This window comes from Siphateles boraxobius, unplaced genomic scaffold (genome assembly GCF_051911475.1).
Source record: "Siphateles boraxobius isolate OS27281-9 unplaced genomic scaffold, OSU_SipBor_1 64, whole genome shotgun sequence".
NCBI lineage: Eukaryota > Metazoa > Chordata > Actinopteri > Cypriniformes > Leuciscidae > Siphateles > Siphateles boraxobius.
Genome location: NW_027509191.1, coordinates 52,582 through 68,756, shown reverse-complemented (window position 1 = coordinate 68,756; position 16,175 = coordinate 52,582). Strand labels below are relative to the sequence as shown.

The 16,175-nt window shown below is 49.2% G+C and overlaps 1 protein-coding gene across 1 annotated transcript; it reads left to right on the top strand.

Annotated features, from left to right (window-relative positions):
- The first annotated feature begins 10,307 nt into the window (after nucleotides 1–10,307).
- Nucleotides 10,308–15,727, top strand: LOC143720384 (uncharacterized). The gene is made up of 12 exons (XM_077209871.1): nucleotides 10,308–10,504; nucleotides 10,594–10,790; nucleotides 10,875–10,925; nucleotides 11,095–11,186; nucleotides 11,311–11,768; nucleotides 12,293–12,611; nucleotides 12,720–13,518; nucleotides 13,623–13,847; nucleotides 13,942–14,207; nucleotides 14,296–14,552; nucleotides 14,631–14,879; nucleotides 14,969–15,727. Exons 1-12 carry the CDS (start codon nucleotides 10,308–10,310, stop codon nucleotides 15,633–15,635), a joined length of 3,777 nt encoding a protein of 1,258 aa, XP_077065986.1. The 3' UTR covers nucleotides 15,636–15,727.
- The last annotated feature ends 448 nt before the right edge of the window (nucleotides 15,728–16,175 follow it).

Sequence of the window (16,175 nt, the reverse complement as noted above, 5' to 3'; positions counted from 1 at the left end):
CAAAGTGATTGTTCTTTATTTCAAAAGGTTTATCTGCCTTCATAACGGTCATATAAATTGTCCTTAATAATGATTATTTATTTTAGAACATTTAACGATTGTTCTTTTATTTGAGAACATTTATGTGCCCTCAATAAATGCCATGTTAATATATATCAAAACCTAATTTAGGGTTTACCTGCCTTCATGAGTCATGTAAATTTCCCTAAATTATAGTTTTTTACTTTTGCACATTTATTTGCCCTCATAAAAACCACGAAACAGTCCTTCTTTATTTCAGAATGCTTCTCTGTTAAAATAGGCCATGTCTGACCTATATATATAATTAATATATGTACGTATGTATTATTACATTTATACATATTTGTTGTACTTGTACAGATTTTAATTAAACAAAGGGTATATAGGGATCCCACAGTTAAGGCCATGTTAATAGTCTTAAATGCTTGTTCTTTATTTTAGAACACTTATTTTCTCCCATGAGGGTCATTAAACAGTCATAAAAGACTGTTCTTTATTTTAGAATGTTAATCTGCCTTCACAAAGGCCATGTTAACAGTCCTTAATGACATTTATAGAACATTTATTTGTCTTCATGAAGATCATGCTAATTGTCTTGCCCATTTATTTTATTTGTGGAGCTTTTTTATGTATTTAAATTATGCATTAGCATTCTATTATACCATGGTCTGGGTGAGTACTCGATTCTGGCTGCAGGATGTCCGTTAAAAAGTGACAGAGGACACCTAGTAAAGGAGTTCTGGTGAATCTGACTGTTTACCGTTCGAAATTAATAAATAAATGCGCTGGCTACATCAGCTGTGAGTAACCATGTTTACAATTTAAAAAAACCAGGGGGGTATAAAACAGAGTCAGACAAAGATGGAGAGACTCAAGAAGAAGTGACAACATGTAGAATGCAACAGGACGTCTCTGAATGGTTAGTTGATGAATTTATGTTTCTGATGTGGAGTTAACTATCTTCAATTAGCATAATTCTGTCATGATAATCTATAAATCGCTCCTATAGGAACTGTTGTGAGATGCACACAGAGTGACTTTTTATTGCATGTGAAAAGAAGGATGCTAAAGTTTGAGCTGACTCACAAATGTTCTTCTTATAAAACAACTTTTCCTCTTCTCAACATGGACTGCGTGTCCCGGGGGCGGGGTTTATGTACATTTTAGGGTTGCTGATGTCACTAACCTGGGAGGAATGTCGTGTAGTCCCTACCAGCCGTTTGTTGTAGTCCTTTTCTTTAAAAGCAAATAACTCCCTTTGCTTTGAACTTTGAGCATTGTAACTTTGCAGATGTTGTTTATGCTCAAACAGCAACATTTCACAGTTAGAAAAGTGAAATCGTGTTTTACCACCCCTTTAAGCATCAGAGCAGACACATGGCATTACTGTTCTGTGCAGAGATGCCACAGCATCCAGTTTGGCAAGTACCAGGGTCAAACTTTCCGTTGGCTCCTGGAGAACGACGTGGGCTACACCACGCAGTTGGTTGCCAGCCACCAGCGGGAGCGGGAGAAAAGTGCCTCCGACAGCCCCCTTATGGCCAACAAGGACGCACTCGCCCGGTACTCGTGCGCCCACCCTGCTTTTGCTGAGCAGCTGCGTTACCACCGGGTGCACGAGGAGGCCCGGGCTCGCGCCACTCAGCCCGGGTGTGAGGGCGAGGCGCTTGTTGGCTTTGGGGACTACAAGGAGGCCACCCTGAAGGACCTGTACGACTCCAAGGAGAAGCAGCACCAGAAGTAAGTCCTGTTGTGGTGAAGGGCAGTGAACTGTCGACAGGGTGCTGTGACTTGTTGATATGCGTGTTAATCTTTGATCATTGTCTTGCAGCTTTGTCAAGTGGCTACGGCGGAAGACACCGCAGCCTGGGACCTCGATGGACGCCGCCAGGAAGTACATCCTGGGCCGAGACAAGGAGCGGTCGGCAGAGGTGGCTGCTACCCCCCCACCTCCCACCAGCAGCAGCAGCAGCAGCAGCAGCAGCACCCCCACCACCAGCAGTGGCCCCAGCAAGGCCGCTGCTTCCACCGCGCTGCCGCCGCGCAAGCCGATCGCTCCCATGTTCTCGGCCCTACTGGGAAGGCGTCCAATGGCCCCAGGTGAGCTGCAGGCCAAGGTCAGGAAGCTGATGACCACACCAGCACGGCCTGCAGTTCCAGGTAGATCTCTTTCTTTCTCTTTAACACAACAGTGGTTCAGTGTACAGGATTAACTAACCATTGCCCTCCCACCCCACAGCGGTGTCTACATCCGTCAGAGACCAGTGCCCCTCGGTTCCGCCGCCGCCCCCCCCCCCCACAGAGGTGACGGACGAGGATCTGGTCCAGATGGCCACTGACTTAGAAACGGGTAACTGGCACCACACTGGACACGTCACACTGTAACATTTGCCCTCAATATATATTCTTCTGGCGGTATTTTTGTATTAACTGTAATGGTTTCATTTACTGGTCTCTACAGCTGATGCTTGAAGACCAAAGGTAGGTTTGGCAGGTAATGTAGCCGTCTTTGTCGGTGGTAGATGTGTAGAACGTAGTGGCAATGTAGATTTGCTTAACCACCTTCACATGTCTACTTCCCTTGGCCCTGCTGCATCTCTTGACATTCACCTTGTAGCACTAAACCATCTGCCCCATCACTGGCATGCTGTACGTCATCTAATTACTTGCATTCTGCACGTCATCTAATCACTGGCATGCTGCACGTCATTAACACTCAGACTCACTTAGTCTTGCCTGCCTGTGTGTTGCCCCATGACTATCATTGTGCTGATGCCATTTTGTTGTGTGTGAATGTGTCTGAAGCTCACGTACAGGTCCTTCAGACTCTCCCGCTGGTGGTGAGGCCTCCATCTCCACCTCCTCCGGCGTTGTCCTCCATCCCTCCCCCACCGCCACCACCTCGAGTTGCGGCTGCTCCACCTACGCTCGCGGTTCCGGCTCGGGCTCCGGCGTTGACCAGGGAGGAGCCCCGTCGCGTCTCCGTGGAGGAGACGCCATCTGGGGAGGCCACCCTGGCACCAGCGCCGGAGAAGAGGAAGAGGAAGGAGAGGAAAGTGGAGCAGCCCGCAACGCCCACTCCTGCTTCGGCTGAGGTACAAACACAAACACAGACACACACACACACACACACACACACACACACCGTGCCCGTACTCATGGACGGCACAACTCAGTGAAGTTGACTGTCAAACTGCATGCAGCACCTCCTCTCAGCCTCCTTACAGTGTGTTTGTTTGTGTTGTTTTTTTCCCTCACAGTCCCGGTTGCCTGAGAGCTGGCGGACAGCTCTCACCGTGGAAGAGCAGGAGTGGATCGGCCGGGAGCTGTTCAAGACAGACAGCGAGGGGAGGACCAAACTCACCACAGACCTCAAGCTGTGGTGGGACCCCCCTCAGCCCCGGCCGAGTTACACTCAGCCATCCGCCTCACCAGCTGCCTTCTTCGCGTGTCGGCTGTTCCTCTGGACGCCCCTGCGTCTGTGGGGCGTCCGGCCGACATGCTGTAATAGGGCCCTCACCAAGTGTGGGCTCTACAGGACCATCCGGAGGGTCCTGGACATCGACGGCTGGTACTTGATGGCCACCGAGTACCTGGAGTGCCGTCGGTGTAAGAGGAAGGTAGCTGCCTGGTCGCAGGAGGTCGTGGGTCAGCTGGGAGAGGGGCATCGCGCCCTCTTCCCGGCAATCCTCACCTACAAGTAAGTAGCTGTCTGAACACTGTCACAGTATGTCTGTTTGTGGCGCCCTCTTCCCGGCAATCCTCACCTACAAGTAAGTAGCTGTCTGACCACTGTCACAGTGTGTCTGTGTGTTGCGCCCTCTTGCCGGCAATCCTCACCTACAAGTAAGTACCTGTCTGAACACTGTCACAGTGTGTCTGTGTGTGGCTCTTCTGTAACACATGATGTGCTCCTCTCTGTAGGCTCGCCTGCGACCGGCGGGTAATCATCCAGCTGCGTGAGCGTACTCGGGGGAACAGCGCCACGCAGCTGTACAAAAAACTCTGTGAGGCACACACAGAGGCCTGGATGCGGCGGTCCATACACTACCTCAGCGTCATGGAGCCCTTCACGTCGCGAGGTGTCGTGCGCATGTGCACCCCACCACCAAAACCGCCACCCGTGCCCCAGTACGCGTGGCTGTTAATGGTGTACTGCCACGACATCCTCTCCCGCCTGGAGGACGTGAAGGCCCGGGTCACCTCCGTCTTCGGAACGGTCTTGAAGATGGATTCGACCAAGAAGGTAAATGTGGTGCTATGTATGTATAAATATATATGTATATAAATGTGGTGCGGAGTATCACGCTCTGGCTATGTGCGTGCAGCCTTACTGAGATGCTTTATTCTTTCAAACAGGTGACCCGGAAGCTCGCCGGTGCTGCCGCCCAGACCGCAGCGTGGGCAACGAACGTCGGCAACGAGCACGGACAGGTGCTCATGTCCGTGCTCACGGACGCCGAGGGTGCCGGCCTGTTGTCCATGGCTGCGGGGTTAATGCGGCGGTATCGGGACGCTGGGGTGGAGCCGCCTCAGCTCCTCTACGTCGACCGGGACTGTTGTTCGTCCCACGGGGGATCCAAGACAGCTGACATGTTCGGGAAGTGGGACAAGCTGGTGGTCCGGCTGGACATCTGGCACCTGATGCGGCGGTTCGCGTCAGGTGCGTTGTGGCAAAAACAATAATTAAACAAACAGCATCACAGTAAGAGACATCATGGTTCCATAACTTGATGTAACATGCATTTTTCCATAACAGGTGTCACCACCGAGAGCCACCAGCTGTATAAACCCTTCCTGCAGCAGCTGTCTTCGTGCATCTTCCTGTGGGACCCAGAGGACGCAGCCCGGTTGCTCAAGGCGAAGAAGAGGATGCTTGAGGCGCAGGGGATGACCTTCTCGTCCGACGCCGGAGTGTGGAGGCACGTCAGCCGCAAGAATATGGCTCTCCATTGCCGTCGCCGCACGCGTGGAGCGGCGGAGACGGAGCGGCTGATCGGTGACCTCCTGGAAACCTTCGGCGGTGCCAACGGACGAGACACCATGGGGATTTCCCTGCTGGACCAAGACCGCATCCAGAAGATCTGGACGGAGCAGCGGCGCCACCTCCATTGCATCCAGGACCCGCCGGGCGTGGAGCTGTACACTGAGACCGGCAGGGTGACCAAGGGGGGGATCAGCCTGCCGGTGTACCGTTGTGCACGAGGCTCCACGTCCCTGGAGTCGTTCCACCTGCATCTCAACCGCTTCATTCCAGGTATGTTTCACATGCTTCACTGTCATGTCAATCTTTCACTGTCATCGACTCGCTGTCATTCACATTGTGTGCACTGAATAAACTGCTAAACAGATCTGTGTTCCTCCTCAGGAGAAAGTGCCAATCCCTGGCACTTCCAGGCATTTCTCCTGGAGGGGTTGACGCGGTGGAACGCCGACAGGGCGGCGTCCGTGGCACAGGAGGGACGGCCGCTGCTCCGCTCCTACAATGGCCCCCTGCAGCACTCCCTTGACCAGCTCAGCCAAAGGGTGCTTGGCACGAGTGTGGTCAAGGATTACACCAAGCCCAGGGAGTACACGGGTAAGAACACTCAAGCCACCGCGCTTACACGTGTCCACACTGAATGATATTTGTACCAGACTGACTGATGCGATTTGTGTTGTTGTACTTCAGGGGAACTCATCGGCATCGAGTACCTGTACTCCCAGACGGGCAGAGTGCTGCAGGACGTCAGCTTGGACCCTGACATTCCGGACGCGGGGGGGGACGTTCCCCAACTCGTCGAGGATGACGAGCTCGCCGACGGCCCGCAGGAGGTGGAGGACCTCACCCTGCACGTGCCTGGCGAGTTCCCAGCTCCTCAGACGGACCCGCGGTCAGGGCGACCGGCTGACGCACCCGCGCCCGAGCCATCCAGTCCGACCGGTGCCCCCGAGCCCGCACCCCACTCCCCCGGCCGGTCCTCGCCAGAGCCTCAGCAGGCTGCTGAGGTAAGCACGCCACCTCTTTGTGGTCTGCGACTGCAGTGCATCTCGCATCACCAAAAACTGCGCTCGCTCTGTTCCATCCACCTGACTTATTGTTTTCCATCTCTTCTTGTGTGTCTGCAGGACTACAGAGGACCGGATGACCAGCCGGGGTACCTGGCCGTGGTCCAGTTGGCCACGGCCTTGGTGGGGTTGCGTCACGACCCGGCCTTGCCAGAGGGGAGGGTAGACGAGCTTATCAGGCTCTACGAGGCCCTGTCACCGTACGACAGGGCCCGAGTGGTTTACCCTCCCCGCTACAGGGACAGGCCAGCTCAGGGGCGCTTCATGGCAGCCAAGCCAAGCCGCCCCAGTATACCTGGTGTGGAAAGCTTGAGACGGTAAGGCTACGCTTCCATCATACATTTCCCTGGTGTACAAACAAGCTGCTTTATGTAATGTTGCCCATTATCATGCTCATATCTGTCATTGTTTTTGTCCATTGTCCACAGCTGCCTGGTCGGAGAGACCTCTGGACCTGCCAGCAGTCCCAGCGCAAGCCGGCTGGTAGAGGCAGTATGCACCCAGCTCTGCCGCTTGATCCCCTCGGGCAGCCGTGCGCGCGGTGCCCGGAGGTCGCGGTGGGACAGCATACTGCTTCGGTACCAGCACATCCGGGACCTTGTGCTGGGCCACCAGAGGCTGATGGCTCGGGCGCCCATACAGCTCTTTGAGCTGAACGCCAGGACCCTCTCGCTGTGGTATGTTTGATGCTTTTGATGTTATGGTAATGACATGCTTGAATGGCATGCTCTCAAAATTGTACATGTAACTAAAACACTACGTTGAAATCCGTTTTCAGGTTCACCAGGATGCAGCGGGAGAAGGAGAGGACTGTGCTAGCTTCAGGCGTTGCAGCAGAGGGACGACCACCAGCGGCAGCGGCAGCGGGTTCGGCGCCGTGCCCAGCAACAGCGGTGGATCGTTCTCCGGCAGCAGCAACAGGCCAGGCGAGGACAGCAGCGCCAAGGGCGGCGGGACCTCTGGCAGCAGCACCGGCCGTGGCAGCACCGGTGCCTGTTCTGCCAGCGCCAGTGCGCCCACTGGCGCCTTTACCGCCTGCCCCCTCAGCTGTTGTCCTGGCCATACCACCGGCTGCTGCAGCTGCAACAGGACCTTTTCCGGCAACACAGCCTCTCTTTCTGGACCTCTCACTGCCCCAGCAGAGTGTGAGGGTGCTCCCCATCCCAACGCTCCCTCGGACAACGCCAGCCCCACACGTCCTCCCTCTGCCGCTGGCCGCCGCACATCACGCCGGCCCTCGGCTGCCTGCACCACCTCCTGCTCCCCCTCCTCAGCCTCGCTCTGCGTACAAAACTGAATGGCTGAGGAGGAAGAGGGCTGAGCAGAGGGCAGCGGCAGGAACAGTCGTCGCTGCCCGGGCCGGCGTGCCACAAGAACAAAAGTGCAGGAGATGCGGCCAGCCAAAGCGGAGGGAGACCGGACACACCCGCTACGGCAATGTACATTTTTGCTCTGCCGCCGCAGCGGGTAAGAGTGTGGAGGACTGGCTGAGGGAGATGAAGGACCAGGGTCGAGCCCCGGACTGATTTCGCATTCTCGCTGGGGCAGGTGTATATAGTTGTTTCAGTGTTTGTTTGTTTGTTTTTTAAAGACATTGACTTTACCCTCCACAAGGACCGGGACCTTGCCGCGGTGTGGAGGCTTCCTACAAACACCGGTCCACACCTGCCACAACTTTTCTACAGCAAAAAAAACATTGTGTATCCCATTCACACCTGTATAACATTGCCATGCCTTTGTACTATTCTGATTCTTTGCACTGACAAGTTATATAGGCCTATACTGTGTGTGTATGCTGCCTATCATATGGCTTAAGAAAAAGAAAAGAAAACATTGTCTGTCCCATTCACACCTGTATAACACATTCACACCTGTATAACACATTGTCATGCATTTGTGCTGTTCTGATTTTATGCGCTGACAAGTTATATAGGCCTTTTGGACATGTGGGTATGTTCAATAATGTGGTCACTGTCTTTGGAGTTACGTCCAGTTGCCACTGGCTCTGTTGCCGCCGCGTTGGTACTTCACACTGTATGCTGCTGCATTATTTATCCATGCATGTCTGTAATGAGCCCTTATACTATGCGTCTGTCTGCTGTGATTGATGTGGTTTAAAATAAGAGGAATGAAGCCTTGTGCCACTGTTCTGCATCAATACCACTGTTCTGCATCTCGCCCCAGAACATTTATGCCATGTGTCTGCTCTGATGCTCTATTTGTATTATTATTATCATCATCATCATCATCAAAATCATCATGTTTTATTGTATTGTAGTTTGAAATAAATAATCTATTTCACACTGTAGTCTACTGCTGCTGTGTTTGGTGTTTTCTGCATCTATACATCATCATCATCAACAACAACTACAACAACAACAACAACTACTGATATTTAATTGATATTTTTTTTACTGAAGAAAAAGGTGAAACGAATAATACACGGCATGTAACTTTTATTTATACATTGAAATAAAATTATTGACATAATATAAATGTAATATAATGTTTAACATAACAAATTTTTATATATATGCAGAAAAAGGTGAAACAATATAAATACAATATATCTATGCAGAAAAGGGTGAAACAATATAAAAAGGGGAAACAATATGAATACAGTATATTATTTAACATAAACAATATAAATACAATATAATGTTTAACACAACAGATTTTAATATCTATGCAGAAAAAGGTGAAACAAATAACGCACGGCATGTTACTTTTATGTATACACATGAAATAGGCATAATATGAATATAATAGTGTGTAATATAATGTTTAATATTTGTGCTTCGGTCGGGATTCGATCCTACGCTTTGATGGTGTCTCGTTTGTACCGCGTTTGTGCGACTGGGCATGCGCGAAGGCACTAATGCGCATGCGCGAAAACAGAGAAGAACGATGGCGAAGCTTTAGCATCCCCACCGCGCATTTTTCTCTGTTTTTGCGCATGCCCAGTAGCGCCTTTGCGCATGCCCAGTTGTACAATATATATATATGTATATATGTCAATCTCAAGTGCAATGCCAATTGCAACCTCACTCACTCACTTACTCACATCAATTATTCATATTAGCAATATTTGCTAAGTATATGGCAGTTTGTGATGTTTCAGAGACGTTCGTTCCAGAGACGTTGTTCGACGGTGCCTTTATCTGTGATGACGGACATTCGAATAAAGGGTGGGAATCATCAGTCAAAGAGTCCAATCTTTCTTAAACCAGGCAGCTACATATGGCAGTTTGTGATGTTTCAGAGACGTTCGTTCCTCCCCTAGGCGGTTCCTCCCATTGGCCGGGAGCCCTGCCTCGGCTCCTATTGGCCGAGGCCTCGTCGCCGGCGCCAACGTCGACTCCGACGTCATTCACTCGATTCACTCTGTCTGAATCACGAATTGCCCCGAAATAACCGGAAATAACCATCTTTTGCTGTTTTACTCCATTTAAAACAATATTTAACACAAACGTTTTTTTAAAAACGCTGCAATTTTCTGCACACGGATCATTTTTTAGCCTTTTTGCTCTCTTTTTTTGTGGGTTTTTCTACCCTGTATTTTTTCGTTGAGCACGTAAGTAAGCATATTTCTTTCCCTTTCTCTTGTTTTATCTGTATTGTATTTTTAAAAGAGGCACATAATAAGCCTTTTATCAAAGTGTACTGCATGCAGAAGAGGCGGGTGAAAAAAAATTGGGGTGATGCCGAGTCGTTACGTTGGAATGACGTTTGACCCGCCTAAACCTTATAATTCTGTATAAAAAGTACAGTTTCATTCATGATTTTCATCGACACCCAGTAAAGTGCAGGTTTTCTTTCTTTTAACTATGTGCAATGCATGCAGAAGTGGCGTGAGAAAAACAATGGGCTAATATATCGAGCAGTTCATAAGCAGCTGACGTAAAACATATAATTCTGTATAAAATGTACAGTTTCATTCATGATTTTCATCGACGCCAGTAAATCCACTTTTTTTTCTCTCAAAAATATAATGTATGCAGACTTCTTCTGATGAGCGTTCGTTTGACCCTTTACTCACTTTATGTCAGTTTTATGATCCGAATAATCAACAACTATGGAAAAAGAAAACGAAATTCGTTTAAAATTATAAAAATATATAACTAAAAAGAAAAAAATTAGTACTAATGCCACTGATTTAAAATTTTCCATGAATATTTATTGTGTATGGGGGTTTTCAGTGGGGGTTTTCATTGTTTGCATTGCTTTACTGTTGCAGAATGGAAAGCACACCCAACCTGCGTGTGGAGGCTGGAGAGCTGGTGCTTAGGCCTTCTAAGCAGGCAGCCACCGTAGAGAAAGTCCAGAGAGAGGGCACGTTACCTGGCTGTGAGGGTGACTGTCTGGTGGGCTTTGGGGTCCACAAGAAGAGCACCTACAAGGAGCTCTATGAGGCTAAGGACAGGGAGAGGAAAAGGTAATATGTGCTTCTGCTTGCTTGTTATTGTATTGCTGTTTTGTATTTATTTTACTCTTATCATGTAAACTATTGTGTTTCTTATGTAGTTATGTGGAGTTCATCCGGCACAAGGGCACCAATACAGGCAGCAAGATGGACGCCCTGAAAAAGTACATCTTGCTGAGGGACCAGCAAAGGGAAAAAAAGTCATCCTCTGCATCCCAGCCTGCTGTCCCGCACCCTTCACGCCTGACTTCTCCTCCTCCCACCCAAAGCTCCCATTCCCAGCCAGCCACAGCACACAGTGAGTTTTTAGATCTATAAGTGGTGTAATTCTATGCACGTTCTAATGGAATTATGAATAACATTGTAATTTTTCTGCCCTCAGAGCCAACAGATGAAGATCTGCTGGCTTCAGCCATGGAGGTGGAGCCACAGTGTGAGTGTTTTGTTTTCTTTTGTGTGTAGAAAAAGCATGCTCACCTGATCTTATGTGATCACTAATACATTTCCTAACATCATATGGTATTGTTATGTAACCATAAATGTCTTCAAATTATTAAATCATTAGTACTAATTACAAAATTAAAATGATGTGTTCTTCACAGTACTTACACCAGCACCACCACCTTCAGCGCCGATCCGCTCACCTCGCTTGGAGCAAAGAGCCGCTCAAAGGCTGGTGTCAGCGGCTTCTGAGGTACAGTTTTCACACCAGAAGTTTGCACATATATATATATATATATATATATATATATATATATTATTATTAATTTACTCATTTTGTTTTTATTCATACATGACATATTTTTGTGTTCCTATAGGTTGTTCTCCCTGAGGCCTGGAAGCACTCCCTTCCAAAAGAACAACACGAGTGGATCGGCCGCTCCCTCTTCCGACGCCAGGGTGGAAGGGCAGCGCTGACAGATAACCTGCAGATGTGGTGGTACCCTCCCCAGCCTCGTCTGCAGTATCATCAGCCTCCAGCATCGCCGGACGTGTTCTTCACCTGGCCGCTGTGTTTGTGGATGCCCTACAGAATGTGGTCCTACAAGCTGATCTGCAGCTCGCCAGACTGCAGACGGTCTGGTCGGCGACTGACATCATGTGGGCTCTACAAGACAGTGAGGCGGGTGCTGAATTTACACGGCTGGTATTTTCTGGCAACAGAGTACCTGGAGTGTCAGCGCTGCCACAAGAAGCTCGCCGCGTGGTCCTATGACGTCCTGGACCAGCTGGATCCGGCTCACCGCAGGATGTTCCCAGCTATCCTCACTTACCGGTGAGTCATGAGAAAATTATTCTTACTGCAGGTGCAATTACCTACTAACATGTTACACCGTTAACTAGGATGTAATGGTAATAATGTAACTTAAATTACTTAAAAATAATATTTTTCTTAGTACTTTTAAAATTAATTACATGTAATAATTTGTACACAAAACAAGCTTCTGTAGTTTTTCCCCACGACACTGTCTGCCAGTCAAGGTTCTATACAGAATGTGTGAACGACCCACCCCCATTGATCTTTGCTTGACCTTTCAAAGGTGTCAAGCTCAGAACAATAACATTCCAACACCTTGAGACACCTAGCCTGACAGCTGAGGTTCTATTCAAGATGTGTTAACGGCCCCCCATTGAGCCTTGCTTGACCTTCGATAGATGTCAGTCTTAAAACAATATCAAAGTCTGTACAGTTTTTTTATCTTTTTGTATGGGAAACATCGCACCTTTCCTCTGCTCTGGAAAAGATAACACTTTAAAGGAACTTTAATAAACTTTGCCTTTGTCTGTGTGTTTTAACAGGTTCTCTTGTGATATGCATGTGGCAAAGTTGATGAGGGAGCGATCTCTCGGCAACAGCGTCTCTATGCTGTATCACAAGCTGTGTGAACAGCATAGTGAGGAATGGATGGAGAGGTCCCTGCAATATCTCTCTGTGTGTCACCGGTTCCATGGCACCACCACACAGCCCATCTCACCTCCACCACCCAAGCCGCCTGTACCAACCGCCAAGTGGCTCCTCTCTGTCCACGCAGAGGATATCCGGTCCCGGTATGGTGAGCTCAAAGCCAGGGTCACCTCTGTCTTTGGGTCCATCCTGAAGATGGCCTCCACAAAAAAGGTAACATATTAATCAAATATTAGTTTCAAAGGCCCAAATGTGTATATACAGGTGTAGATAAAAAATTTGTAGGTTATCTGTACTGAATTTTCTGTTTTCCAACAACAGGTGGCCAAAAAACTGGCAGGAGCTGCAGCTGGGACCGCAGCCTGGGTCACCAATGTGGGCAATGAGCACGGACAGGTCCTCATGTCTGTGCTCACCTCACACGAGGGTCAGGGACTGCTGCCCATGACCACAGGCCTGGTGAAGAGGTACGAGGCGGCTGGTGTCGCTCCCCCCACGCTCCTTTATGTGGACAGAGACTGCTGCTCTTCTGTGGGCACATCCAGAGCAGGTGCCATGTTCAGCGGCTGGAGTGATGTGGTGGTACGTCTCGATGTGTGGCACTTCATGCGGCGCTTCGCCGCTGGTCTGCACACTGACAGCCACCCGCTCTACGGTCTGTTCATGGCGAAGCTCTCTGCCTGCATTTTCGTCTGGGACGAGGGAGATGTGGCTCTGCTGAGGGAGGCCAAAATGAGGGAGCTAGAGCAACAGCATGGCATCAGAGGCCTCACTGATGACCAGCTAACCAGCAGGCTCACCTCCAGACAGTTGGCGCTGCACTGTCGACGCTGCACACGTGGCGTGGAGGAGACAGAGCAGCTAATCTGTACGTTGCTGGAGGCCTTCAAGGACGCCAGGGAAACCATGGGCATCCCCTTGGTGGACCAGGAGAGGATGGACGTCATATGGGACACGCAAAGACGCCATCTTCCCTGCATCCAGGACCCCCCTGGTGTGCAGCTGTACACCCAGACAGGAAGTATGACAAGGGGAGGGCTCACACTTCCTGTCTACCGCTGCGCTAGGGGTTTCACTTCCCTGGAGTCCTTCCACAACCACCTCAACCGCTTCATACCCGGTGAGATTACACACATCCACCTCAATGTTTTTTTTTGTGATTGTCTGTTTTTATCTCTTTTGTAATTATAAATTAGTGTTAATGTTTCCTTTTTTTTTTATCAGGAACGAGCGCTAACCTGGAAAATTTCCAGGCTTATCTGCTTGAGGGTTTGGAGCGGTGGAACGAGGACCGCGCTGCTGCTGCTGCTGCTGCTACCGTAATGGATGAGGGCCCGTCGTCCCTGCGCTGCTACAGTGCCTCGCTCCAGCACAGCCTCAATGAGCTCAGTCAGCGTCTTCTTGGCTGTAGTCTTGTACAAGACCATTCAAAGCCAGGACAGTACACGGGTATGTGTCTATAATGCCATGCTTTGTTGTTTTCTTTGTAATGCACAGGTGTCGGTTTTAAAACCTTGTTTTCAATTTAATTTTGTTTTGTCAGGCGAGCTCATCGGGGTGGAGTACCTGTGCTCGCAGCAGTCCTGGGAGTTCAGGGAGGACTTTGGGCGGGACCCAGATGCCCCAGATAGAATCCCAGATGACCTAGGGGAGGCAGAAGATGAGGGATTTGGGGATGAGGCAGAGGAGCAGGACCACACCATCTCCCCTCTTTCCTTAGTGTCCACCCAGGAAGCTGTACGCTTGTCTCAGGATTCAGCCTCACCCTCTCAGTCCTCCCAGGACCTGCCTCCTGAGCCCCAAGAAGATGTATGTATGCATGCAGGCATCCCTTGCCATGCCATCATATGGAGGACTTTTTTTATCCATCCACTAATTTCTTCTTTCTTCTTGTTAGGTGTGCAGAGGACCAGACGGGACACCAGGTTTTGACAGAGTGGTGGACCTGGCCAGGTACCTCGTCGAGCTGAGAGAAAAGCCTTGTGTCTCAGATAGGGAAGCCACTGACATTGTTCGGCTGTGGGACAGACTGCCGGACAGTGACAAAAAAGGTGTTTCCTATCCGACGAGACACAAGGGGAGACTCTTACAAGGCAGGTTTAAGGCCACCCACTCCAAAACCTCCACCTGTCATGGAAAGGAGAGCCTGAAGCGGTAAGTTAAATATTTGCACACAGAGCTTTAATAATGTAAATGACTATATGCTTTATAATTCCCTATTTTATTTTACAGGTGTGTGCTGGGGCAGGGGTCGGGCCCTGCGCAATGGCCCAATATTAGTCGAATTGTAGAGGCAGTATGTCTGGAGCTTTCCTCCATTCATCCAGCGGGGAAGGTGAAGTGGGGAGTTTCATTGAACCGCTGGGCTGCCGTTCTACACGACTACCAGGCCATACGGAGGCTGGTGGGGAACTGCCCAGCACTGAGGGGACGGGCAAGGATTCAGCTGTTTGAGGTCAATCAGCGGACGCTTTCTGTCTGGTAAGTAGTTTCTTTTTAAAGCCAGCTATAAAAGGAATTTTACAATTCTCATATTCTGTTCATCCTATTAATTGTGCCATTTTAAACAGGTACAACAACTACTGGAAGAAGCTGGAAGCAGACGTGCTGGCTCTGAGTGTGCCCTTGCCTCAGATCCGCATGGTGTCTAACACCCTTCTTCCTGTAGCCAAACAGAAGACGTCAGTGCCCGCTGCACCTCAATCAGCACTCAATCAGCGACATCCTCCCCCCGCATCAGCACCCGCCCTGTCTGCTCCACCGCCAGCGTCTCTCTCTGCTCCACCGCCGGCGTCACTCTCTGCTCCACCGGTAGCATCGCTCTCTGCTCCACCGCCGGCGTCACTCTCTGCTCCACCGGTAGCATCGCTCTCTGCTCCACCGCTGGCGTCACTCTCTGCTCCACCGGTAGCATCTCTCTCTGCTCCACCGCCGGCGTCACTCTCTGCTCCACCGGTAGCATCGCTCTCTGCTCCACTGCCGGCGTCACTCTCTGCTCCATCTTTGAGCAGAACAACTTTGTGGAGGAAGAGAAAGGCAGAAGAGTTTTTAGCCCAGAAGCAAGGGCTGCCCCCTCCACAGCAACGTGAAAGAAAAGATTACACATGCAGTCGATGTGGGCAGCCCAGAAAAAAAGAGTTTGGGCACACCAGGGTGGGCAGCTTCTTCTTCTGTGCCACAGCAGAGGGAAAGACTGTAGAAGAGTGGCTGCAGGAGAGGAGAAATGCTTCACTGTAAATAGTTATTTGTGTAAATATTGTAAATGTCCTGTTTCTTATTATTAAGGAATATTTAATTGCATTTAATAAAGAGCATGTAATTATTCCAAAGTGATTGTTCTTTATTTCAAAAGGTTTATCTGCCTTCATAACGGTCATATAAATTGTCCTTAATAATGATTATTTATTTTAGAACATTTAACGATTGTTCTTTTATTTGAGAACATTTATGTGCCCTCAATAAATGCCATGTTAATATATATCAAAACCTAATTTAGGGTTTACCTGCCTTCATGAGTCATGTAAATTTCCCTAAATTATAGTTTTTTACTTTTGCACATTTATTTGCCCTCATAAAAACCACGAAACAGTCCTTCTTTATTTCAGAATGCTTCTCTGTTAAAATAGGCCATGTCTGACCTATATATATAATTAATATATGTACGTATGTATTATTACATTTATACATATTTGTTGTACTTGTACAGATTTTAATTAAACAAAGGGTATATAGGGATCCCACAGTTAAGGCCATGTTAATAGTCTTAAATGCTTGTTC